The sequence below is a fragment of the Coenobita brevimanus genome, chromosome 50 (assembly GCF_032717465.1).
Source record: "Coenobita brevimanus isolate Jiangsu-jjx chromosome 50, ASM3271746v2, whole genome shotgun sequence".
NCBI classification, from domain to species: Eukaryota; Metazoa; Arthropoda; class Malacostraca; order Decapoda; family Coenobitidae; genus Coenobita; species Coenobita brevimanus.
The window spans coordinates 53,387,327-53,413,789 of NC_137003.1; the positions used below are offsets into that span (position 1 = coordinate 53,387,327).

The 26,463-nt window shown below is 42.9% G+C and overlaps 3 protein-coding genes and 1 non-coding gene across 5 annotated transcripts in view; 2 read left to right on the forward strand and 2 right to left on the reverse strand.

Annotated features, from left to right (window-relative positions):
• LOC145399796 (kelch domain-containing protein 10-like) overlaps positions 1 to 3,122 on the reverse strand; it is a 12,398-nt gene extending 9,276 nt beyond the window's left edge. Inside the window, exons 1-2 of the mRNA XM_080272344.1 lie at positions 3,063 to 3,122; positions 2,628 to 2,728 (exon numbers count right to left, since the gene is read on the reverse strand). Of these exons, the coding sequence (XP_080128470.1) occupies positions 2,628 to 2,728; positions 3,063 to 3,108 (147 nt within the window). The 5' untranslated portion in view covers positions 3,109 to 3,122. The remainder of the gene's footprint in view (positions 1 to 2,627; positions 2,729 to 3,062) is intronic.
• Nipsnap (protein nipsnap) overlaps positions 1 to 26,463 on the forward strand; it is a 48,696-nt gene that overhangs the window by 10,786 nt on the left and 11,447 nt on the right. For both annotated transcript variants that reach the window (XR_013897342.1, XM_080272405.1), the window contains exons 3-6: positions 13,822 to 13,976; positions 15,463 to 15,642; positions 19,872 to 20,046; positions 22,201 to 22,341. Coding sequence is in view for 1 of the 2 variants with exons in the window: in XM_080272405.1 (XP_080128531.1) it covers positions 13,903 to 13,976; positions 15,463 to 15,642; positions 19,872 to 20,046; positions 22,201 to 22,341 (570 nt within the window). In the remaining variant the exon portion in view is untranslated. The remainder of the gene's footprint in view (positions 1 to 13,821; positions 13,977 to 15,462; positions 15,643 to 19,871; positions 20,047 to 22,200; positions 22,342 to 26,463) is intronic.
• LOC145399797 (uncharacterized) lies at positions 7,189 to 13,858 on the reverse strand. Its single transcript, XM_080272346.1, has 6 exons — positions 13,779 to 13,858; positions 12,496 to 12,639; positions 11,060 to 11,252; positions 10,376 to 10,540; positions 9,289 to 9,459; positions 7,189 to 7,797 (listed from the first exon to the last, which is right to left on the reverse strand). The coding sequence occupies exons 1-6, from the start codon at positions 13,856 to 13,858 to the stop codon at positions 7,189 to 7,191; spliced, it is 1,362 nt and encodes a 453-aa protein (XP_080128472.1).
• On the forward strand, positions 14,663 to 14,781 carry LOC145399918 (5S ribosomal RNA). The gene has a single exon (XR_013897364.1). It is a non-coding gene; the product is annotated as a 5S ribosomal RNA (ribosomal RNA).

Genomic DNA, 26,463 nt, shown 5'->3' on the forward strand with positions numbered 1-26,463 from the left:
GCTGTTTTTTTTTTTTTTTTCAGAATACTAATGGTTTACGAAATATAAAGGCGGATATAAACGTACAGAGCCTTACCATGAAAGGCAGGGGAGAAGTGTTATATTCTTTTTACTCTATCTTGGCCTAATATTGCCCTGTCTTCGTCATGAATGCTCAGTTGTAACAAGAGATTAGCACTAGACGATGTTGTTAGTCACGAAGAAATGCTGTGAAAAGGACAAAAAGCCCTAGCATTGCCTCTTTCATATATATATATATATATATATATATATATAATACTATGCATATGGGCTTCATCATGAACGGTTTCGTCTGAGCTGAGTACAAATTTTGTCGAGTGGCAATAGTCATATTAAACGAAATGTCATTGAACTGGAAGGGTTAATGAAAGAGAGAGCCCCTTCAAAACGATGACGAATTTTGCTTTTTTCAGACGGTTTAACTCATAGAATCCCGTGACGTCTTGTACAGCTTATTATCCCGACCTCCAGACGAATGTGTTACATTTAGGGGCTTTTCGAACTATAAGGGTTAGATATAGCAAGCGTGAACGGGTTAATACAGCATTCATCAACGCCTTCATCACTAGAATTGAAAAGTATTACATACCGTCATCCGAAGGTAGCAAGAAGGAAATATAAAATACGCTATCGGACTGAAGGGGTTAACTGAGCTCAAGAAGGATATCTAACTGAACAGCTTGACTCCTTTATTCATATGTAATTTGGATTTCGATATTGCTACCACTAAATAATTTTGATTAAACTTTGGGGTTACTTTTCGAACTACAGGAATTATATATGGCCTTCAGACCCCTTCCCCCCCTTCCCTACTGTGAGGCTCTTCTAACTGGGAAAAAACCGTTTGGAAATGGCAGGAATATACAAAAAAAGAAAAAGTCTCGGAACTGAAGGAGTGAATAATCGCCACTACCCTCTTCACCTCGCAAGGTCTCCCAAGCTAACCTCTATCTTATCCCTACCCTTCCTTATTTCTCATGGCCAACGTTGCCTTTATCTCTGCCTCACCTCCCTACTTGAAACCTCCTACCCTTCCCTTCCTTGCATCACTTAGAGTCATGCCTCACTCCTTCCCCTGCCTCACCCTATCTGAAACCCTCGCCTGTCTCTCCTCCTCTCCAGCTTCACTCTACAATGCCTCACCTCTGCCCGTCTTCCCCTGCCTGAAGCCAAGGTCTAATGAGATACTTTTGCCTGAAGCTTCCCTCCCCTTCTTACCCCGGGCCCGTACCTTCTTCCCTCCCTTGCCTCACTTTCCCTGCCTTCCCCGTAGCTCCGCCCTATCCTGAAACTTCTCTCCCATTCCTCCTTCGTACTTCCATCCCTACTCTCTCTCGCCCCACCTCCATTACCTTGCCCGTATCCTGTGTTCTTCCGCCCGAAACGCCCTTCACTGCCACGCTTCCTCTCCTTCCTCACTACTACCCTTCCTCAGCCCAGCCTAAATACCTCCTTCCCGCTTCTGCATACATCAGCTGATTGTCGTTTATTTCTAGGCTGACACGTGCCCAGGTAACTGAGAAACGATAAATTAACTCCTTCAACCCCAGGACGTCATTTGTATTTTGTTCTTGCTACCTCTGGATGAGTCTTTTCAGCTGAGAAGAGACCGAGAGCAGTGTACGGGTCAGCGAAGGCTATACTGTGTGTAACCCCCACAGTTCAAAAACTTTCCTCATTGTCCTCATCATCATCATCACCCAAACCTATTTTTCCACCCTAGAAGTGGGTGAAGAAGATTTCAGAGACACCTCCCCCCCCCCCAAAAAAAAAGGTAGAAAATACTGACAAACGTCATCCCAGCTGAACAGGCCACGCTTCCATTTGCACATCACTAAAGCCCACGGAATCTTGACTCCACCTCATAGGCATAAACATCCACACTTAGACGCTTCGTACCACCACAAAAAAAAAAAAAAAATGCGGAGTGGTAGAATATATATATATATATATATATATATATATATATATATATATATATATATATATATATATATATATATATATATATATAAAATCGACAGAAAACATAGTCCAATAGGACCAGTACTTTTCTGTCTTTCCAATCAGTATTTCCATTATGTTCGTCCCAACACTCATGTTCTTTCTTTTTCCTTCAGACTACTATGCTGGAGGGTGTGGTGGGTGGGGGAGAGTCTTTCTCTTTTTCTACCGCCTTCTCACACGCATGTTATTAGGTCTTTAGTGCTGATGCTTAAAATCAGCAGACAACCTCTTTATAGTCCAGTAGGTTTCCTGTTATCTGCACTTCCCATGTACTTCGTATGTACTCCTCGTCCTGCATTTCCCCCACCCCTCCTGAAATATCCACATGCTACCTGTACACTTCCCCTGCTTTGTATCGGTTCCCCGCCTCACCCTGTTCTTAAAACTTTCTTCACTGCCTTCCTTCCTCACATCATTCCTAAACCCATACCTGAACCCCTACCTCATCCCTACCAAAATCTCCTGCTTACCCCCTACCTAAATCCCTGCCTCATCCCTTTCTGATCCCCTACCTGACCCCCTGCCTAAATCCCCGTCTCACCCCTTCCTAAACGTCTGCCTCACGTCCTGCCTAAACTCTTGTTTTCCCTCTGCCTCACCTCTTGCAGCGGGCCCAGGGCGGGGTGGTAACCTCCGACACAGTAGAGGAAGGCGTCAGTGCACAGGATCCGGTGTCCGCTGCGTCCCACGGGCGGCTCACCTGGGGGAAGGAGCAGGTGCAGTTGCTTGAAGGTGAGCTAGGAAAGGTGATCGAATGCTTCAACCCTTCAGTCACCGTGATCTCCTATAACCCTTAGAAAAGAAGCGTTATTTCTCAGCAGAATGAAATACCTACAATGAAAGTAATCGTATTATAAAGGGACGCTCTGTAGACACCTCATGAAATACTGTCTCATAATTTTACCGGCATCCCACTCAATCAAAACTTCACCTCCCTAACCTACCCTTCATTAAAATAAAATGTGCCCGTAATTTACTTCCTGAAACCTACGGGATCCACACTTTAAATAATAATAATAAGAGTAATAACACACCCTCAGCCGTCCACGTTTCCACTTCCTCCAGAAATCTGTCGTCCATTATCCCCACGTCCTTGAGATAAATCTACACACCACAAATTTAACCAAGAAAGTAACAAATATGACCCTAGAACCGAGTGCTTATATAGTGTACGTCATTCTTGGGGTTGCCAGGGGTCGCCCGGGTGTGACGTCACGAATGGCGGCCATGAGAACATCAACAGGTTTCGCCAGATGAAGTTTTTTCGGTACTCACTTTTTTTTTTCTTTTTCGTGGAGTCGCAAACGTGTCTGGGTGTTCCTTCGGAATTTGTGATTTTGTAATAATCCAAGGAAAGTCGTGGAGAAACGTTTGTACTATGCCAGTCATCTTTTTTTCCGCATCCCCGCTATGAATCAGTTTGTTTTTGCATTTTCTCCTATGTTGATTGCTTGAAATATTTATTGTTCATATATTCCTTAATTATAGACTGTGTTTGATTCGATTATAACCTCCATTTGCATCGTCTTGTTCCCTTTTGACAGACGAGAAATTGGAAAAAATAGAACAGGAAAGAAAATGTGGCTTCTGCAATGACTCGCCACAGACTTCAAGGAACTGTACACGCTTATGACGTCACGATTGGGATGTCCGTTGCCTAAACCGTGTTCTCTGTACCTAGGTTTTTGTACCTAGGTTTTCGTAACCTCTCATCCTCAGCGATTAATTTTACCTACGCGAACGGTAGACCGGGGGATGCGTTGTTGGTGTGTGTGTGTGTGTGTGTGTGTGTGTGTGTGTGTGTGTGTGTGTGTGTGTGTGTGTGTGAACAAAATAACAAACAATTTTGATCCAGTTATCAACCAGTCTTGGTGGAAGGCTTGAAGGTCAGCCATGGAACTGATCCATTATTATTTAGAACAATATGTCGAAGGTCATGGTCACATGGAAAGGTCTTTACATTTTTTTATCCGATTTAAGTCAAACTTGGGGGAAAGGCTGAGGGTATGGAAAGAATGAAGGGATTAAGTTATGAGAACAATCAAAGATCAAGGTTATAAGGCAAGGGTCAAAGGTCGACTTACCTGTGTCTGCTTGAGCAATGTAAGTAAAACAGCTTTGATCCGAATTTCTGCCCAGCTCCGTGGAAGTGTCGAGGGTCACCCAAGGAGTTTACCTGTTGCTTTTTAAAACAATAAGCCAGAGATGAGGTAACATAGTAAGGTCTGTTTATACGGGTTTTGCTCAATTTAGACCAAATTCTGGGGAAGGGTTCAAGGTAAAGCAGGCATGAAGAGACTCGATTTTGACAGCAATCAGTCAAAAGGCCAAGATCACAGGGAAATGTCAAAGGTCAAGGTCACATGAGAAGGTCATCTTAAACAGTTGTGACCCGATTTAGATCAAACTTGGTGGGAGGGTGGAGGTAGGGCAAGGACGAAGGAGTTCTGTATTAAGAATACACCGTCAGTAGTCAAGGTCACAGGCAAAGCACAGAATCTGACCGTCTGTGTCCGTGAACAAAATACTTAAAACTGTTTTGACCTTGTTGTAGCGAAACCTGGTGGAGGGGATGGGGAACAGTTAATGAGCAGATATATATATATATATATATATATATATATATATATATATATATATATATATATATATATATATATATATATATATACAGTACATCAGATGTCACACTGCAAGACCACCCTGACGTTTTAATCTGATTTGGGCCAAGCTTTGTGAAAGTGTTCAGGGTAAAGCAAGGACGAGGAAGAATCGATTTTAAGAATATCCACCAAAAATTAAGGTCACAAAGTCAGGTCAAGTGTCTGATCCAGGAACTCAAACGTTTTACTTCGACTTGGATTAAACTTGATGGAACGACGAAGGGTCAGCCAAGAATAAGATATTTGTTTCTTGAGAACAACAGGTCGAATGTCATGGTCACAGAGCAAGGTCAGCTCAAATTATGTTGATACGATTGAGATCAAATTTGATGGAATTGTTGAGGGTCAGGCAACAATGCAGTAATCCAAGTTTTTAAAAAATCGGCCGAAGGTCAGGGTCACATAATGCCACTCTTGGAATGCAACTGGTCACCCTCATCTGATATGCCGGGACTGCATAACCTTGCCCCGGGTTCATACGCTCTTGATGGGACAAAAAAAGGATTTAATGATAGACAGAAAAAATGTGCTTTTCTGCTTAATCTTAATGTCATGAAAATACAGCATGGAAAAACATATTTAGGACAGCTACAAGATGTTTGCTGATAATTATACATTTTCTGATGTTTACTAAAACCCACCAGTATGTTAGAAGTGTTGACTACGTTTGTACAGAGTGTAATATAATGATCTTAATTTTTGTTGTGTGAAAAGATAGTCGAAGCAAACACACTTGGCTATATTTCACTCATTTATTTCGATCTTACTGGAAGAATCACAGAAGTTCTGGATGAACATTGTATATTTTAGTATTTTAATCAATGTTAGGTCTTTACAAACAATCCACAGACCTGAGGTTCATTTTTATTTAATTATGATTATTATTAGGCTGTTTGGACACTTTTAGTTTTTTACTAAGTAGGTCTCTAACAATTCATCCAATATCTACCTAACCCATTCAGTACGAAAAGCCTTTTCTAAGATGAAAATTCATCGGAGGGCAGGACGATTGAACTGAAAAAAAAAAAAATGTGTGCTGAAAGGGTTAATGGAGAGTGTTTTAAATCCTTGCGTTATGAGAGGCTTTTACTGAGCAGACTAAAATAATCCCGAGGTAGTAAACTTTAAAAAAGTGTTCAACATATTGAAAGGATAAAATTAAGAATTGAAGGAAAGCATATTGTTAACTGTATCTCATCCCAAACATCCTCTGTCAAGCCTATCTGTTTACCGACCCTGCATCCTATGACGTGTGGCCTTGACAGACGCATCTGCAAGCATTTTTTACCTTCTTCCCACAACACATCGGCCTTTTCATGTACTTTCCTAACATATGTCAACCTCCTTGGTTTTTCTCTTACACCCACCCAACTGCCACACACTTTCATAGTCAGTCTGACGCTCTGCATTCTCCCCATATGATCAAACCACCTCAAACAGTTACTACATATATCTCAGATAACATCAGCGTCATCCTCACACTAATCACGAATCCATTCATTCATCATTCAGTTGATCTGTGTCAATTCATTGGCATTTCGACGGCTGTTACCACTGATTTCTGTTCCTCGACCAACATCCACGCTTCGCATTTGTCCAGAAGTGTTGGATCTGATGTATTGTTATGTGATACGTTCATTCCACCCACTCGCATTTGAGAATAGTTTACAAGTTCATAATGTGGGAACAAAGATAATTTCTGTGCTGTGGTTCCTCTTTTTGTTTCGCTATTAAAGGCTCGAACATGCTTGCATGCATCGGCCTTGGTCGCCTAATGGCAGCTCTCCATGCTGCTCGATCTCTGGCAGCCTCCCTACTCAGTCCCTTATCCCTGAGGTCACACTTAATGACCTCGTTCCAGGTCTTTTTCGTTCTACCTCTCGCAACCCTGCCCTTAATGTTAACATTTCTTACTGTCTGCGCTCAGTTGTCATCCTCCATCCTCTCCACATGCCCAAACCATCTCAGTCTGCCTCTCCGCATCACAACAGCGATACACTCCAGTCCCATCCTACCTCATAACTCTTCCATCGTAAACCTATAGTCCCTCCAGGCCTCGCAGTTAAGGACTCACTGCACATCCACCTTATAATCATTGTCATTTATGTACGTTTAAGCCTGCGCATATCCTCTTCCTTTACTGACCAGGTCTCACTACCATACAGTATTACACTCCTTACACATGCCGCATACACAGAGCCCTTAGCACGGAGGGAGAGCCCTCTCACTGTCAGGAGAGGCAACAGCTCCCTGAACTTCTTTCAATCACTCCTCACTCACTCTAGCCACAGAGTTAACCCCAGCCCCATATCCAGCACATAACATGTCTCCCAAATAACAAAACTCTTCCACACACTCAAGAGTCATTCTCTCTCTCTCTCTCTCTCTCTCTCTCTCTCTCTCTCTCTCTCTCTCTCTCTCTCTCTCTCTCTCTCACACACACACACACACACACACACACACACACACACACACACACACACAAAAGGACTCGCCACTACTTATCGTCATCGTGCGTAGGCGTTATCCCATTCGCCTCTGCATCATCCTGCTTGGGCGAGTCTTCCTTCCCATCGCTCTGAATTTTCCTCCTGCTCTCCCTTTTCACTAGCTTCTTCGCCGAACCGCCATTTTTCCTCATTTCCGAGTCCTTCCCCTCGTCTTTTTCTTCAGCTATATTCTCTTTGCTCTCCTTCGCGCTGCTGCTACGTAAGTCCTTCTGTGGTTTTGATGGCGCATTTTCCCTCCTCGGTCCCTTGGCTAGGCTTGGGGCGCTTGGTCTGAGGGAGGCTGGTTGAAGGGCGGCTCTGGCTGTTGTCGTGACTGTCATGGCGTCCAGGAGAAAGTTATGGAGACGTTTTAATACCAGAGACGTGGAGGCGCGGGGTCCCAGTGGCGGCAAAGATCGCTGGTAAGATCTAGCAACGCTGTAGATGTTTACCAGCGCCAACCGCACCCGCGTGAGGTGCGTGTGCGTGTGCGTGGAGGCGGTCTGGAGTGCCGCAAGTCTGGCCTCCATCTCCCCCAGGCTGCGGGAGGACGTCCAGCCCTCAGCCCTCTCCCGGTACAGTTTCAGCAGAGCTTCACCCTCGCGCTCCTTCTCACCCTGCCCATACATAGCACTGTTAGATGTCAACAGAAACAGTAGTAGCCAGACCCATACACTAGTGCCCCTCACCTTCACTGCTGCAGTATTTTAAATTTGTAAAATGGCAAGTGTCAGTCCCATATTACTCTTTGTAAAATATTGAGCTTCAGCAATTCCTCCTCCTGACTTCTGACGTTGCATACATAAAGCTGTTTCAAAGTTCTGTCAGAATGGCAGCGGACATAGCCATCCAACCCCTAAGAAGAGTACTGCTTCAGAAATATCACTTTTTATGCTCTTCCCCTTTCATGCATATAACACTTTTTAGGAATCTGTAAAAATGGTGACAGTCAGACCCATTAAAACTCCTTGCAAAGAGTACAGTTTCAGAAGTGCATCACCATCATGTTCCTCCTCACTGTGCATACAAAAACCCTTTTAGCTTTCCGTTAAACTGTACTTCTACACCCACATAACCCCTTGTAACTGTTACACCCACATAACCCTTAATAACTGTCATACCCACATACTAACACTAACTCACTGTAGCTGTTCCAGTCGTTTGTATTTTCCACATCCACATCTTCGCATATGAGGTGTAGAGCTTTGGTAGTGCCTCAGTCTGACTTTCCTCACCTTGAGTATAAATGGTGCTAGTCACAAGTGTCATGGAAAGAAGGTTGAACCATAGTACTGTACTGTTTTATTTTGCCTTTGAGCTACGGGAAATAAGTTGCAAAAGGACAAATATTTCTGCTTGGTTAAAATAGACGAACTTTTATATTGTTACCTGAAGAATGACCAAGAGCTGATAACGGCTATTATGGGGCTGTATATTGGCTTGTTGAACCTTGAGGGGACATCAGGTCAAGAATGATGGAATCTATCTTCACAGTTAGGAACACCAGTTATCCTGTACCAGTATTACAGTCACATTATTTCTACCTAAAAGAACTGATCCACTCCCACAGCTTAAATACCGGTACTAAGTATTGGTACCATAAATTTCAATGAGCTTCATTTATGAGACAGACATTACTCTCCTTGGTTACTATTTTGATCAACCCTCCAATTCTGACTACACTTGGCCATCAGCTGAGCTGAGAAGAGTCAGGGATCTTCATCAAGTTAGAAAAGTTGGGCTTTAGACACCTGCACAGACCAAGAGCAGAGGACAGACCTTCCTGAGCTGTGTAATGACATATTGAATCTTGAGGAGCAATTCACCAAAGTGGATGGTGTCAATCTTCACAGTTAGAAACCCCAGACGTTCGAAATCGCTATACTGTACCAGTGTTATAGTTGTTTCATATTGACTCAGATTTTCGTCCCGTGCTACCGGTTTCACGTAGATGGATGACAGAAAAAGAAAATGGTGTGGATGTACTGTGCATCCTTTCCATGGCATTTCTTTGCGAGGAAAACCAAATTCTGGTGTTAATCTGTTGTTACAGCTTAACATTAAAGAGGAAGTTTTAGGCCAAGTTAGAGTAAATGGAATACAGTTACCTGCACGAAGACCAAGAGCTGACGACGTGCCCTGTGGAGCTGGGCAAGGGCATGTTGGACCTTGAGCAGCAGCTGAAGGCGCAGGTTGAGGAGGTCCCTGAAGCGGCCACACACACCCTCCACCGTCACTGCCTCACTCCCGAAGGTGGATACACTGCGCTCAACGTACTCCTGTCGTAGGTGGAGGAATACAGATAGTTGGAAAGATATCAGCTGGATGAATTATGGTGGTAGTGTGGAATACGGTGAATGAATGATAGTGCTACGTGGAGTACACTGGATGAATTACAGTGTGTAGTGGCTGAATAATCATGTTGGTGTGGAATAAAGTAGATGAATATAGGCTAGTGGTAGTGTGGAGTACAGGGGTGCTTCATAGTAATAATGTGGAGGACAGAATCCACTTGAGTCACCACGGGTAGATAACTGGGTCTGATGTACAGGGGTGAATTATAGTGATAGTGTGGAGTACAAGGGTAAATTATAGTGGTAGTGTGGAGTATTGGAGGACGTAATGATAGTGTGAAGTACTTGGGGTTAATTATAGCGGTAGTGTGAAGTACAGGGGTGAATTATATTGGCGGTGTGGAGCAGAGTGGGTAACATACGGTCTGGATTAGGAGAATGGCAACAAAATACTGCTAGTGTCAAGTAGTGGTTATTTCCTTCACTTCGAGACACGCAACCAGTGTTAACCTTTTTAAACCGGTGACTCTCTCTCTCTCTCTCTCTCTCTCTTGTTGATGCCTAGCAGATTAATTCAGTTTAGGGAGGGGGGAAATATTCTATAGTGAAAAAGTTCATGAAGGCAATAGCCACTCCATTCCGAAAAGTCTCTCTTAAGCTGAATAAAATTATCTGTTCGTAGCAAGAATAAAGTATAAATTTATGTTACCGGATTTAAGGGGTTAATCTTCTGCCAGTGGCGCGAATGTAGGTATGAAATTATGTGTAATATTTTCCAGACTTTTTAGTTGTAATTTTCTTCACATAACAAAGAGCAGCATGAAAACATCTGATGGTTCATTTTGTGGTATACATAATAATGAACGCTAAAATTTAACTACTGTATTAAACTTTTACTTACCCTGTAGGTGGAGTAGGTGGCGACTTTGGCTGTGGTTGCTGCGGTGGAGCTTCGTGTGGAATGGATTAGCTTCTGTAGCCTCTCCACTTCTTGTTCTAGATCCTCCGAAACCTCACTCTCTTTCTGCAATAGTGTCTCCCCCTCCTCCTTTCTCTCCTCTTGCTCCTGGCGAGAAAAGAAAATGTCAAAAAGGGCGCAACGCATCTTTGCTTAGAATAACGTTCCCCAGAATGTTCGGACGTGTACTTAATATTAACAGCACCCCAGACTCCTTCAGTACACCTCCAAATACCTCACAAAACCCTACTTTGACACCTACCTCATGAGGAAGGTGTAGAATATAGTTGCACCTGTTACCTGGCCAGGTGTACGGCCTGTATTACACTCCTACACCCCACTACACCGTTCTACACCCCAGAGCACCCATAACCTCCCTCTCTGCACCCCTCAACACCTCTCAAACATCCTCTCTAAAACCCACAACACTCCAAGAATTCCACACCTCCCTACACTGAGATCTGCCTTGAGTGGAGTATGATGTGTAATAGAGGGCACACCGTTGCATCACCTGCTGCCTGGCCCAGTGTATTACTGTAACACATACACACACACACATACATTCTCTGTCTGTCTGTCTGTCTGTCTGTCTCTCTCTCTCTCTCTCTCTCTCTCTCTCCACCCTACCTTGAGATCGGTCTCGTGTGAGAGTATGGTGTGTAGTAGGGCGGTGTACCTCTGCTCCGCCTGCTGCCTCGCCTGGTGTATGGCCCTGAGGGAGGCGGTGTAGACGGCGTGGTGAGAGGCCGCACCGTCACCCACCTCGCCCATCACCCGCCCCAGAGAACCCACACGACCGCCCCCAACTTCGCATGTCTGTCTGTGGAAGTAACGGATGGAGTGGGTGGAGGGGAGAGGAAGTGGGGGACTGGGGGAGGGAGTGGGTGAAGAGGAGAGGGAGTGAGGGGCTGGGGGAAGAAGGGAGTGGGTGAGGAGATAAAGAATGGGTGAAGGGTAGAGGGAAGGGGAGGGGGAAGTGAAGAAGTGGGTGAAGGGAAGAGGGAGCGTGGGAATGTGGGAGTGGGGGAAGGGGAAAAGGAGAGGGGGATTGGGGAAGTGAGAGAGTGGGTGAAAAGTGGCTGGGAAAAAAAGAGGGAGGAAATAGGTGAATGTGAAAAAGTGAGGGCGTGGGGGGTAGAAGGAAAGGGGGAATAGGTGTGTGTGTGTGTGTGTGTGTGTGTGTGTGTGTGTGTGTGTGTGTGTGACAGAGAGAGAGAGAGAGAGAGAATATCTAATCATGGAAATTTTTAGCAGGAATACTGATAATACCTGATAATTGATTAATATTTACGGTATCATTTCCAGATAGTGCAGATTTACACCGTATATATTAAAACTTTAAGTTCTGTGTTATTAGTTACTTCTATAGTGCAAAGCAGGAGATGGAGGTGCAGTATGTGGCCCTTATTCTCGTCTGTTCCTCCCTAGTACCTCTCCTTTTCGATTTATTTTTGGATATGGCTGGTCACTATCCTCTTTCCGCTTTATTTATGCAGTGTACGGTGACATTAGAAGGACTTTAACAACACGAAGGAGAGTAAGGCGGAATAAGTGAAATAAGTCGTTTAGAAAAAGTGTTAGGGACCTTTCTTAACCAGGCTTGTGAAGTATGCCTGTGAGATATGCCAGAAGGAAATGTAAAGCTGTGTAGTGAGTGTTAGGTGTGACGGTGTTAAATTTAGCTGAGTAAGGAATGGCAATATATAAAGAATGGCAGAATGAGATTTGGCAGTGCTAAATATGGCAGTGTAATGCCTGATAGTGTGAACTTTGGCAGTGTGATGTGTGACAGCAAGAAGGGCAGTGTGTGAAGCGGCAGTGCAAAGAGTGACAGTGTGAAGTAAAGCAAGAGGAGGTGTGGTAATGTGGCGTTAAGTGCATAGTGTGGTAGTGTGAAGTGTGGCAGTGGGCAGTGTGAGGTGTGGTAGTGGGCAATGTGAGGTGTGGCAGTGTAAAGCTTAATAGTGTAAGATGTAACAGTGTCTTACAGCACATTTGCTTTTCTAACACTCTGTAGCCAATAACGTTAAATGCTATAATATATTGACTCGTTTATCTCTCACTCAATTATAGTGTTGTCCAGGGGCTGCTGCTTCTCCACGGCATCATCGTAGACACGAGTGTAAAAATTTTCCCCCTCTTTTTTGTTTTCCTCATTCTCGTTGTCCTCTGCTTGTATCCTCACGTTGCCTTTCTTCCCCGACATTCTGAAACCCGAGAATAACAGTCTGTATTACCAAAACTGAGCGCGCGAATGTGTAATCACTCCCTTGTTTTTTGATGGTCTTTTATGGCAAACCTGTAAATGTTAGATGTAATCAGCCTTCAAACCACATTACAGAGTGTGGTTAGCAATGAGAATGGTCAGACATTCTACCATCATTACGTGTTTTAGAAATTATCGTCAAAAACTGGGGGCATGTTCACACCTTTGCGCTCTCAGTTTTAATGATGTATCTTCATGACGTCTGACACCTACAGTATGGGCCATTGTGGTACTGTATGATGACTGATTATCTTATTTATTATATGCATTTCCTGTTCAGCCACTTTACTACAATGGTGTCTTTATTCCTGCTTCCACCATTTTTTTTTTTTTTTTCTAATTTTAGGAAAGACCTCTTGTGATGGTGTTAATGGAGACTTCTTCAGTTATTTGACAGGTCTTTCCTAACAACAAAGATTCTCACCTGATGGAAGAGAAATAAATGGAAGACATTGTTCTCTCTCTCTCTGTAATGTAGGACTTACAATGCTCCGCAGCGTTTCCCTCGGCCAACATCTCGCAGTCACCCCACTCTCACACAGCTTCCCCATCAACCTTCCATTTCAGTCACTGCATATTGACATTCCAGATTACAGTATCTCTCTTTCTGCCTTTAAATTGGAAAAAAAAATACACCCTTCCTTATGTCTTTAAAATACAGATGTTAAGGAACTAATACTGTTAATGATCAAAGAGGCCACTCTGAGCTAGCTCAACGTAAAAGCTCCATCCAAAAGCACACCAGAAATCTCGCAAAGAATACCGATTTAATTATGTACCCTCAAGTTCATTTTGAAAGATGGTAGTGGCAGTAGCGGCAGTGATTAGTTGGTTATCATGTTGTCATAAGGAGCAGCAACTGTCTGCGGTTACGATATCATCCACATTAATAATTGCTATACCACCAGTTTTTTGAAGCATCACTTGAACCAAGCTGACACTATGGCTAAGCATCAGCTTTTTTAACGGCATAGCTACGGGTCGCCGCTTGTGCATTAGTTGTGTCATATGTAATCTGTATGAGTAGCCTAACTGTTGAGTCATCTGTAAACTAATTTGGTCAATTCAGTCATTCAGTACATCCCTGATGAACTTTTGTAATACTGGATATTTACCTTTTCAGAATCTGCGTACTGTCCGAGAGCGTCTATGGTTACCATGGTGACGCCAGGCATTATGGGAATGACGTCACACTAGTACCAACATGGCCACCGGTGCAATGTTGTCAACAAGGAGTTCTACCCTCTGTCAGACGTTAAGGCAGCTTAGCCATGCCAGGTATAGTTGAAAGAGAATACCAAGAAAGTGCATGTTAACAGAAGCAATTATTTTAATTCAGTATGGCTTATATCATCCAGCCATACGATGTTTATTTTGGTTCTCGGCGATCAGCTGTTTAGGCCGTCGTCTGCCGTGCCTCATACATTTCAGTCCCTCGGAAGGTCAGGGACAAGGTCATGCTGTTACTCTCGATTAATATATGCTTTGAGTATTGAATAAATTATATGAGCCATAGGTTGGTTGAAGAGTCACTATATTATAAGTGTATAGGTATCGTTTAAGAAGTCTCAATTTCATCTCAGCCGGAGGTGCTGATGCTGTCGACGGATGAACTACTTGGCAGATTCTTTCCATTTAATACTCGCCTTTCAGTATATTTATGGCTTTCTGATATTTCAGTCCAGCTGTGTAATTGTCGCCAGGGTCCATTTTCACTGCTTATAATTGCAAGGTCGTTTTCTTCATTGGTACAGTACTACAGGTACCTTTGAAAGATTCAGTACATGGGTACTCACTTTACTCAGGTACATATGTGGTAGTGGTTGTTATAAAAAAAAAAATAGCTAAGTACAGTACCAATAAAGGAAACCATTAATGTGATACAGAATTAGATACTGGTAGCATCAATCATCTTCATTTAAATATCACGTGCAGTAAGATCTTTGACTTAATGAAGATTTTAATGTAACGGCCATACCGCGTTGAGTACACCGCTTCCCGTCCGATCAGCGAAGTTAAGCAACGTTGGGTCTGGTTAGTACTTGGATGGGTGACCGCCTGGGAACACCAGATGCTGTTGGCATAACGTTCTCCCTACGTGTCAAGTGGGGTTGGTGGAGGATTAGTGCCCCTCCCCGTAAAACAATTAACTCTAAGCCCTTGGCCACCCCGTTTGGGATACATGGCATCTGGCATGAGATATATATATTTTCCTTGCTGTCCTTATATCATTCTAGTTGTTCAGTTACTCTTCCAGGAGCTGCCTAGCATGGGTCAACTGGCCTACTGCAGTTATCCTCTCTTCTTATGTTCGTAATTAAAGATTGAAAATTTGTGTTTTATAAGTTAGAAAATACCAGTCTAAAGTGATGGGGCATGTTAATACATTAAAGAAAAGTTTTGTAAAGAAAGAATACTTTTGTATATATCAGGTAACAACTGATTACTCACTTGGTAGGGCCACTGATTGGAAGCACATGACATATATACTATAGATCAGGAGGTCCATCTATCTATCTATCTATTGCCAGACGCCATAATCCCGTAAGGGGTGGCCATTTGACTTTGAGGTATTTGTTTTACGGGGAGGGGCACTAACCCTCTACCAAACACATCAGAGTAAAATGCTGTGGTTTTGTTGACCCCCCAAACTGGCTAGGGTAGGAAGGACTTAGAAGTAAGTTGTAGCTGTTTTTGCATTAGCCTATTTGTGGTGACTTCCATGTATGAGACTTTTGTTTTTAAATTCTTGTGCCTTCTTTAGGTTGCTGTCCTCTACTCCAGCAGCCTCTCAAAAGGAGGGTTGGTTCAACAAACTGTTGGTGAGGAAGATTGAGCCCACAAAGGAGTCCCATTCACGGATGCTATCTGACAAAGAGATTATATTCGAGCTACAGACGCATAACCTCAAGCCAGGAACATCACCCTCATATCTTAAGAATTAGTAAGTTTTTTATTTGAAAGCAGTTTTGCTTTATGGGTGTTTCATTGTCATTAAATTACAGTATACTGTATTTGTGCTGGTAGCTCAAGGCCAATTGAAAATTAGCAGAATGATTTATTCATGTAGCTGCTGTGTTCATGTAATTATAACCAGTTCAGTGTGGGAGGTATATCCTTGAAAACACAAACATTTAGGGAATTCTTAATTTAAAAAAAAAATATCAAGTAACCCTTTGAGATACCCAAATACAGTAATCCCTCGATTATCCAAATGTCCATCATCTAGACGATCCATTGCCTGGACACTGTGATCTGGCTGCATTATACATACATTTTTACCTGGACGAAATGCTTGCATCCGAGTGGAAATTATGGCTGCACAAACATTTACGCACCTCCCACCCGCAGGCAGGAATAGCCCGGTGGCACCGCGCTATCTAGCTTGGTAGTTCACCCAGCATCCGCTAGAAATCCCTTCGGTCGTTCCCAGTTCCCACTGGGTGATCGTGTAGTGAACACCTCTCAGACAGTTGTTATGGCGGCACATGTGGTGTCTTTTGTGGTTGGTCCCTACCTGCCAGGCCTTGCTATTCCTTGCATGCCTCTTCTAAGGGTGTGTGATGATAGCCCCTCCACCAGGGAAATGGAAGAGGATAGTTCTGACTCTGGAGAGGAAGCGGAAGATCCTGGGTAAGATTGATGCAGGGTGGTCGACTTCCCGCATCTTAAAGGAGTACTACCTGACCCACTCAGCCCTGCCTGCCATCAGGAAAGCCTGTGACAGACTTACCCAATACATGGGAGACTTTGGTCAAAGTCCCCCCCCCCCCTCCCGATCACTAGAATCGTATTGGCAGTGCATGAGGAAAACAGACGTAACCCACAAGCTGAGCAAGCATGGCCATATGGCTCCCTACTGAATGTTGGAAATCCCCCAGCCACACCGATCACTGGCAACAATCCGGCAGCGAGCGAGGAAGACAGAGCCTACCCCACAAGCTGAACAAGAATGGCTTTACGGATCTCTACCGAATGGTTGAAATCCCCCTGGCCACCCAGATTAGCCACACACAACCATCCACCCCCTTACCGAATGGTCAAAGTTGCATCGCCGTCTTGAATGCATGGCCACTCCTTAGGCCCATGATGTATGGGGACCCAGTCTTTTTGCCACATTATGACATTTGCCTGGGTGAGCGAAAAGAACCCTTGCGCATGCAGGTCAGTGTGCCACTTTTTGTCTGCATGCTCATAGTCAGGCATGGGTAGAGGCATGGTAGTGCCATATACTCCCAAGTGCTACCACACCTCAGTTTTAGCCTTTGTCTCTCCGTGTGTGGATGTGCTTGGCTGAGACTAAACAATGGCAGCTTCCACTGTTGTGTTTGTGGTGGTGCCCTACCTTCTGCAGGCCTTAATTCTCCTCTGTGGTGTTCTCGTATATGTGATGATGGCCCCACCACCACTCAAGAAATGCAAGAGCAGGGTTTTGACTCTGGAGAAGAACCTTGAGATATTGGGCAAGGTTGATGCTGGCTGGCCAACTTCATGCATTTTGCATGAATTTGGCTTGCCCTGCTCAGCCTTGTCTGATATCAAGAAGTCATGGAACAGTCTGACTCAGTACAGACAGGACTACGGCGATATCACTAGGAAAGGCGACTGGAAGGTGCTGTCCTTGCCCTGCTATGCCATCATCGACCAGTCGACTTTGGTTTGGTTCTGCCAACAACAGAGTGCCAGCGTGTCTGTACATGAGACCAAGTTGAAGACTGCAGTCGAGAAGTTTGCACACCTGCACAACGTACACAGTTTCAAGGCATCCAAGGGTTGGCTCTTTTGGTTCAAACTTCGACATGGACTTACTGGCTGTAAGGCACATGACAAGGCTTTGGATGCGGCAGTGGAGGATGTTGAGTCATTTTGCCAGAAAGTGCAGCGCCTGATCAAGAAGGAGGGCCTTGCTCTTGGCCAGGTGTACAGTGCTGACGAAACTGGCCTGTTCTGCTGCTCCTTGCTCACCAACACCGTGGCAAAAAAGACGGAGAGGACTATGCCTGGTCGGAAGTTGTCCAAACAACACGTCTCAGTGTTGTGCTGTGCCAATGCTAACGAGTTGCACCACCTCAAACCCATTATTATTGTACATGTAAAACAGCCATGTTGTCTCCGTGGGTTGATGGATAGCTTGCCTGTTGTGTGGTACCATTCTGTGAAGGCCTGGTTTACTGCAAAGATCTTCAGAGATTGGTTCCACAGACACTTTGTCAAGGAGGTTATCCATTATCAGACAGAGGAACTTGGTATCCCTCACGACCAGGTGAAGGCTCACCTGATCCTCAACAATGCCTCTGCACATCCATCGGAGAAGGATTTGGTTTCTGATGGCAGCTGCATTAGGTGCATGTTTCTGCCACCTAATATGACTGCTCTCATTCAACCAATGGACGAGGGTGTTATCATGGCAGCCAAGAGACTGTACCACTAGAGGTTCCTCAACAAGGTGATGGTGATGCTTGAGGACGAGGAAAGGGTCGACACGTGGGGAGCGGACCTTGGAGACTCTGCGCCGTTACGTCAAGTCTGTGGTTTTCGACTGGGCCAATGCATGGAAGGAAGTCTCCATTAAAACCTTGGAAAGTGGTTGGTCTCATCTCCTTCAGGGATGCGAGACCGTGCAGGACTTTGAATGATTTGATGTGGATGATTTTCACCTTCAGCTATGAAACTCAGGTGACGATGAGGACGTCAACGACGTGAGGGATTGGCTGGACGATGGTGGTGGTGATCCAGGTTATCAGATGTTATCTGATGAGATCAATGCTGCTGTCTCTGTGGGGGCCAGCAGAGGAAAGCAACAAGGATGAGGATGAGGACCCTGACTCGGCCACCCCGCCACTCCATCACTTTCATGTCTTAGTGTGCTGTGGACCGGCATTGAGCAGGTTCTTGAATATGCCAAGCACCCTCATTGTGACAGGGCATTGGTGCCACTCAAGCTGGCCATGGATCTACGGGCAGTCAGTGATGCTGTCATCCTTCAATAAATCGCCACACCTATTGTCAGATGAAGATTGACTCCTTTTTCAAGCCTGCCAGCCCCTTCTTCCCACCACTGCAACCACCACCTGATTGACCCCAGTCTTCACTTTTGGACCCACAACTGAGCACATCGACAGCCATTGAGTCACTGTTAGACGTGAGCTTGCGGCTGTTGTCAGAGAGTCCTGAAATGGGTAGGGTTCCATCACCTCACAGCACATCCCTGCTCGTCGGCTGGCTTCAGCAGGTGGAGGAGGAGTTCTTTGACCTTTGCTTGGTGGCTGTGTTAGCCACTAGACCACATGGGATACCAGTACACCTGCTGCAGCCTGGCAGGTTATGATGCCTGTCTGCCATTCACTGGATGGTAAGTGTATTGTACTTTTCTTTTTATATAAAATTTTATTGTTTATGCATTGATTTCTTAGTGTTTAGGATTATATTGCTTATTCCAATGTGTGTTTTGATATCAAAGAAGAGCTGAAAGGCTGCAGAACACTGCCAAAATTAGGAGGAATACTGTGCATAGTGTGTGTGTTTTTTAAATGCATTTTTGTTAGTGTTTAGGGTTATATTGCATATTGCAATGTGTGTTTTGATGTCTAAAAACAGCTGAAAAACCTTTGAACACTACCAAAATTAGGAGGGGTACTGTACATAATGGTAAGGTTATCTTTTCTTAGTGTTTAGGATTACTGTATATTGCATATTGCAGATGTGTGTTTTGATGTCTGAAAACAACCGAAAGACTGCAGAAAGCTGCCAAAATCAGGAGGGGTATTGTACGTAAAGGTTGGGTATGGGTACAGGGAGAGTATGGATACAGTAGAGGATTTTGCTTCATATACGGACATTGCTTGCATCCGGTCATGCCTTTGGCCCTATTATGACAGATAATCGAGGGATTACTGTTTATATACATATATATATATATATATATATATATATATATATATATATATATATATATAATGTACACACACACACACACACACACACACACACACACACACACATCATGTGCATATGCTGTGTGTTAAAGGCAAAACAAAGCTGCATAGGTCAGTTTGAGATTCTATACATAGAGTCAGCTGGTATGGGTGATCAGTTGTAGGATGTTTGGGGGAGTAGTGCAAGCAAATGAAGTTTTATGCTTAATCGTATTTCCTTTCTCTTCTTTACTCAAAGTGAGGAGTATGTCAAGGGAATTGGAAGCATATTTGCCAATGAAAAGGTTCATCCGGAACTGCAGGGGTCATGGACAGTGGTGGTTGGAGACCAAGATCAGGTTGTTCATTTGTGGAAGTATGCTGGAGGCTACAAATCCATTGACAGAGCTAACAGCATCTTTGCTAGTGATCCTGTAAGTGACCTTAATAATTATTCATTTGTCTGTGTGTGTTTGCATGCATGTATGCATCTCCTAATTAATTGTCTTCAATATTTTAATTAACTTACTTAGTCTGAGGATGAATTTTTGTCCCCCCACTTTATGCTTCCTTATTCTGAGGGACCCATCAGGAAGAGGCATCAAATTGCTTTCAACACCACACAGGCTTTGGAAATGGTGATGGGAGGAATCACCCCAGGATTCCCAGCTGAGGAAAGGGTTATTTTTTCCTGTCTTCAGTCATAATGTCTCATGAACCATGATGATCTTCCTTCACTGTCGTTGATGCCATGTCCATCTAACTAAGTGCATGTTTGGTACCCAACTGTGCTTGTATGTGGAGCCTGTGGAAGTGCTGTATCAGTCTCATCTGTTACTTCCTTCTACTTGCTGTAAGTTATTGTGTCTCAACTCTCTCCTTTTGTGTGTGTTCTGTTCAGTTGTCTTCTTCATCATTTGGTTGTTGAGGTTTTTGTGTAAGTGTCAGGAATTTTCATTCCTGTTTGGAATATGTTTTGTTGTTTTGATTAGTTTGGGGCCTTGATATATGGAGTGTGGTGGCCATGGGGTGTATTGTTAATGCTTTTCTTAGTCACTGCATCTGGCTTCACATGCATAATAAAAGTCATACTCTAAGGTATACTTTTCATAGTCACTGCTTTTGGGTTTACTTGCATAGTTCAAGTCATGCTCTAAGCTGTGCCTTTCTGAGTCACACAAATTCAAGTTAGTGACAACCAAAAGCATGATTCCAACTAGAGTTACAATTATTTTGACCCAAGTTATGTTGTGTGAGCCATGCAAGCCTTGTGGAACCCACCCCAGGTGCTTCAAGTTTAGTGTGTGGTGATGTCATGGCTCATGAGCCTCAACCCATTAACAGATGTAAAGTATAAAAAATCATGAACCAGCAGCACTAAAAAACCATAAAGCAGTAACAGTGACTTTGAGGAGATTCCTGCAAAACTGCTGCCTATCTGAGGTGCAGAGGAGTTGAAAGTCAGCTCCAATCCCAGTTCCTTAGCCTCAGATCCCCACTTATCACTAAGCAAGTCATCTTCATGTCAAGTTGTGTCATAATTTGTTGCTTTATACCATCTTAAATGTCACTTTTATATCTGTTTTACATCTGGATAGAAGAATATGGCTTTATAAAGCATGTCAGTAAGCATGTTTAGCCATACAAGGGTCTTATGAGGAAGTTGGAGTCAAGTTTGAGGTGAGGTTAACACTTTAGTCTTTATGTAATGGGTTTCAGTGGTCTGAGTTACACGGGCTCAAGTAGCCACCTTAAGTTAAGATGGTTATCTCAGGAGATTACAGTACACTAGAGTACACTTATTTTTTCCATATTCATGGTTTGGCTGTAGCTTGGTAGCAATTTTTTTTTTTTTTTTTTTTTTTTAAGTAGTGTACACTTAAACCTTATCACCCACAACCCATTTAGTGTGGCCAGTTTGCATGTCTTTGATTTTGTCTCCGTTATCCATCATTTTACCAGTTGAATGATGATGGGACAGTCCTTGATTTGGTGATTGGTGAACTGTAAACCTCCATCCACTCCTAGGATTGGGCCCATGGCACATTAATGTGCTGGTTAAGACCTTTACCACCATACCATTGAGATGTCTGAGACAGTGATAGTTAAGCACAGAAGACAAAAAAGTTGGTTATAGTTATTAAAACCAGACTGATGCATTTTGATCATGTGCTGTGTGAAGGATAGTTGTATGTTTGCTGCCATATGTTTCCAGTGCTTTTAAAAGTAAATCTTCCTGCCAGTAGCTATGTCAGTTTTTTGTCATCTTTACCTCTGGAATCTAGGTAGGCTAACATCCCTTTTAGTTTACTTTTGCAGCTTCTAGGCTGGTTTATTCAAATTCACAAGGCCCTTGTACAGTGACAGTGTTAGAACATTTTCTTATTATACTCTTTCTCAACCATGATTACATTTTCATATGGTATTTTATGTATCACCGGATTATTTCATTGATCCTAAACTAGACCTCAAACTCAAGGAGTTGAACCAATGTGACAGGTATCTCTACAACACCATCATGATTCATGGACCATCTTAATTCAATAATCTGCATGTAGTATTAACCTTGACTTTTTCTTCTGTTTAAGGACTTGACTAAGCTGATTCAAGATAGAAATCAATACCTCCGGCAGCGCTCCACCCAGTTCCTCCTGCCCTTCAGTTTTTGGCCTCTTGTCACACCCAGAGAGGGTGGGAACATCTATGAAATACGCTCATACTTCCTCAAGGTGCTGTTTTTACTTTTCTTAATTTTTATTAATTTAATCTGTGTGCTGTGACTCTTCCTGTCTTTGTCTTTTCAGCTTCAGAAGTGTAGAAGATTTTTAAAAATGTATGGACTGAGTGAAGCAAGAAATCTTTTCATCTTTTTTTGAGGAGGTGTGGTGTATATAACAGTAAGTAATGCTGTCTTTATATTTTGTTTTTTAATTTTTATGTTTCCAAGTCACTTCAAGTCCTGAGTTTTAGGATTGTATTTATGACATGTATTAAGAGTGTTGCACCTACATATTCATTATGATGTTTCCCTACATACTGTATTGTTATCAAACTGCTGTCAGACAAGTTACTCGACAGAGGAGATCCTCTCGTACTGGAGGGATTTGAAATGGTAACAGCAGCAGCCAGTCTCAAATTACTGACTTTTTTTTTCCTTTTTCAATACAAGGTAGAAGGAACCAAAGGCTGGATGCCTATAAGACAGTTCCCTCCAGGGAAGAGAGAGAGAGAGAGAGAGAGAGAGAGAGAGCTAGTTTCAAGATCTGTTCATTTTGAGATGCTCGGACGCACTGCGTTTAAAAGACAGAAGGCAAAAGGAAATGCAGACAGAGGAAGACAGTTCCAGAATTGACCTGTTGCATATATGAAGGACTGGGAGAAATGGTTAACTCTTGCATTAGGAAGTTGAACAGAAAAGGGTGAGAGTTAGCCAGACAGGTGCTATGGACGCGTTTGATAAAGGAGTAATGCAGGCAGACTTCAGAAGGGCCGTGACCATTGAAGTAGTGATAAAAAAGTGATAATATTGCAACAGTGAGGCAAAAAGACAGAAGTTAAAAGGAGCCAGTCAGAGGAGGAGAGTTGATGATATGAAAGGTTTTTAGCTCCACCCTGTTGAGAGGAGCTGTACATAGGGAGCCCCCACACAAGAGAGTTGTGCTCTACAGATGGACAAATAAAACCCCTGTTTAAAGTCAGTGGCTGTGTGGAGGTGATGAAGGTGCGGATGACGACTTACCACACTTAGTCTCTCGGAGGTAACTAACAAGAGATGTAATACAGCAAATCTTCACTACAACGGACTTCAGTAGACCAGAATTTACTTTTATCAAAGTCGAGGAGCCGACCGGACAAAATTCTTATATATCCAGAAAACTCCGATAAAGTTAGAAGCAGTTCAGACTGTCTGACCTCCCTCCGGAGCAGCCGTATTGTCTGTGTGGTTTGTGTGTTCATGTCAGTTGGTGGCTTGCTAATGGCATCACTATTGCCCCCCATTGCTCTGCCTCAGTCTGACCCACACCATTTCCCCAGAAATCCCTGATACAGTGCCCGAGGGTGATGAGTGATTAGTGAAATGTACAGACAGAGTGAATATCTTTAGTTTGTAAGATGGTAAATACAATAATAAGGTGTATGAAGAGAACAGTGCAGTATTTGAAAAGTGTTTAGAATTAAGTTGTAACAATAAAGTATTTTGTAAATGCTAAAAAATTAGAAACATGGTCTACATTACTATTACTGTTAATATTAATAATATATTCAAGACACTAAGTATTAATGACGCGATGCACAGCATGCAAGTTACAAGCTACACCTACAGTTCCCGTCCATGATTCAGCTGACAGTGAAGACAGTCAGGAGGATGATTCACTGTTCCATGATGATGACCCTGAAGATAATGGGTAATAATTTTGAAGAATTTGCTCTGAAGGATCCTTCACCAGGTGCTGAATGATGATAAACACTCAGTAAGGCAGGGAAAGAGTTGGTTGAGCCAATTGAGTTGGAATGGTTACATAAGAAAATAATTTTTTTTATTACTAATGAGTTTTAATGTGTCCAAGCCTTGCTTAAATTTTATTGTTCAGTGGGGCCTTCAACTAACATTTTTTTGACTAGCAATTTCAAGTCAAGTGATAGGATAGAAACCGTCTTTAGCTTCATAACTAGCAACAGAAACCTTGAAACTAGCAAATCCGTGGCAATCGTCATCTAGTGAGTGAGCTGCAAGGTACATTTCGACTCGTTTTCCTAGTGAGTGAGTCTCATCTAGCAAGTGAACCACACCTAGCGAGTGAGTCATATGGCGTGTTTGATTCACTGTTGTCCTGCCCATCGCTGCGCTAGTGCTACCTTGTCCTATTCTCGCTATTTTTGTAGAGACCAGATGATGTTGCCCATTGAACCTAATGACTGTGAAGGTTTTGAAAGTGATGATGAGATACTACAGGAGATATGGAGAAAGGCTGGGACTCGATAGGGTGGCGATGGTGGTGGTGGTGCTTACTCGCAGTAAGCATGTGCACTCCCAACTCCCAACTTTTTCTTTCAATAAACTGCAATCTGAGCATTTAATGGTGACTTTTTGTTGCTTTATCCTGTTAATTATAACAAGTATATAAAAATGTGACTACTGTATTTAGTGGATAGAAGTAGACAAAAATGGAAAAATAGTCAAACTTTCTAAATGTTCCAGTCTGTTTTTATTTTTCGCTACTGTATATAAAGTTTGCCTCCAAACTAGTGTTTTCACTACTAGCGAGGTTTCATCAGTCTCTTAAGATTGCTAGTTGCAAGGCCCTACTGTTGTTATGAAATAAAATTATTTATAGTGGTATTTGAGAAAAGAAGCAGATGGGATATTGCCACAAGTCAGAAGGAACTGATGGGGTGAAGCAGGATGGTGGCCATGATGTTTTTCATGTTTGAAAATACTGTATCATCTTGTGTGTGTAACATACTGGATAGCTTTTTATCGAGTCTAAACCTTACTGAAATTATACGGGATGTGCAGCAGACTGCTTATAGTATTATATGAGAGGCTAACTTGGAGTGAGGTAAATATGAGTGGATACTGCCATGAGTCAGAAGGAACATGGCTATTGTAAGCAAATATTGCAAGTTCAACGATAATCGAGTTAAGTGTGGTTTGGCCAGATTAAAGTAAGTGCTAAACTTGGGTACCCACTGTATACAGTACTGTACAGTGCTGGGTGGTAACCCTGTAACCAGATATTTGAGTGATGTGGAGCCTGCTATGGTGCCCCTTTTACAGTACATGCGTGAGGAGACACAAGTGCAGTGTCCATCTGGGAACCAAACCTTTACACTCTATCCCACACCTTACTGTGGTGATGCACTGTCTGCCACAAGAGAACATCAGTTCAGAGCACAGGATGGCCCTGCAGGTGCAGTGCTTGCCTGTGGGTGATGGGTCTGCTTGGCCAGATTGGCCAGGGTTACTCAATGACAGGAGCATTAACAATCATTTTATGTAATGTAGCAGTGTAGCACTTTAACAGAAACACCCATGTTGCCCCCTTGACTATATGTGGGTGACAGAGTGATAAGTGGGAACTAGGGCAGACAGTAGCAAGTAAAGACAGAGTCTCTGTTAGGCTTAACAAGATAAAAACAGAACCAGCTAGTTTTGAAGTATGATTCCAAACCTCACACAGTACAGTGACCTCTTAATTTTTGCAAGACTGAATATATTTTTTTAGAACATGCTGTAAGAAGTATACATTTTTGTTTTAAATACTGTACATGAATTCTCAAAACTGTGCAAAAACTTCAGAGGAGATCTGACCTGAAGTTGCATCAAATTGGGCTAAAAATTAACGACTTTGTGATCCATTAGCCAAATGACCAACTGTGGTGTGCTGTTGTGGTTAATACTCAGATGAGCTCAGTATCAGTTTTGTAACTGTGAATAAAATATTCTATTAGAGCCTGAGAACATAATAATTAAAAGTATTGTTGAAATAAAGTTTGAATTGTGTGCTTCTTAATGATTTTGAATTACCTGTGGTATTATAAAATATTTGTTCAAACTCTCAGATGACCAGCAGCAGACAACATTTGTAAAGCTCACTTCACCATGGCATGTTTACAAATATCTGAACCTATTTTTATTTATTTGTCTATTTTTTTAAATGCAAGGAAGAAGGAACCAAAGGTCAGGAGCCTGCAAATTGTTCCCTCCAAGAAAAAACAAAAACAAGATATCAGAGAGCCAGATTCAAGATTCATTCATTTTGGGATGACTGGAGATATTACGTTAGGCAATGCAGGACAAATCATGCCCCTTACCAGTGTGACAGTTGCTTCACTTGGTTTGCCATTTT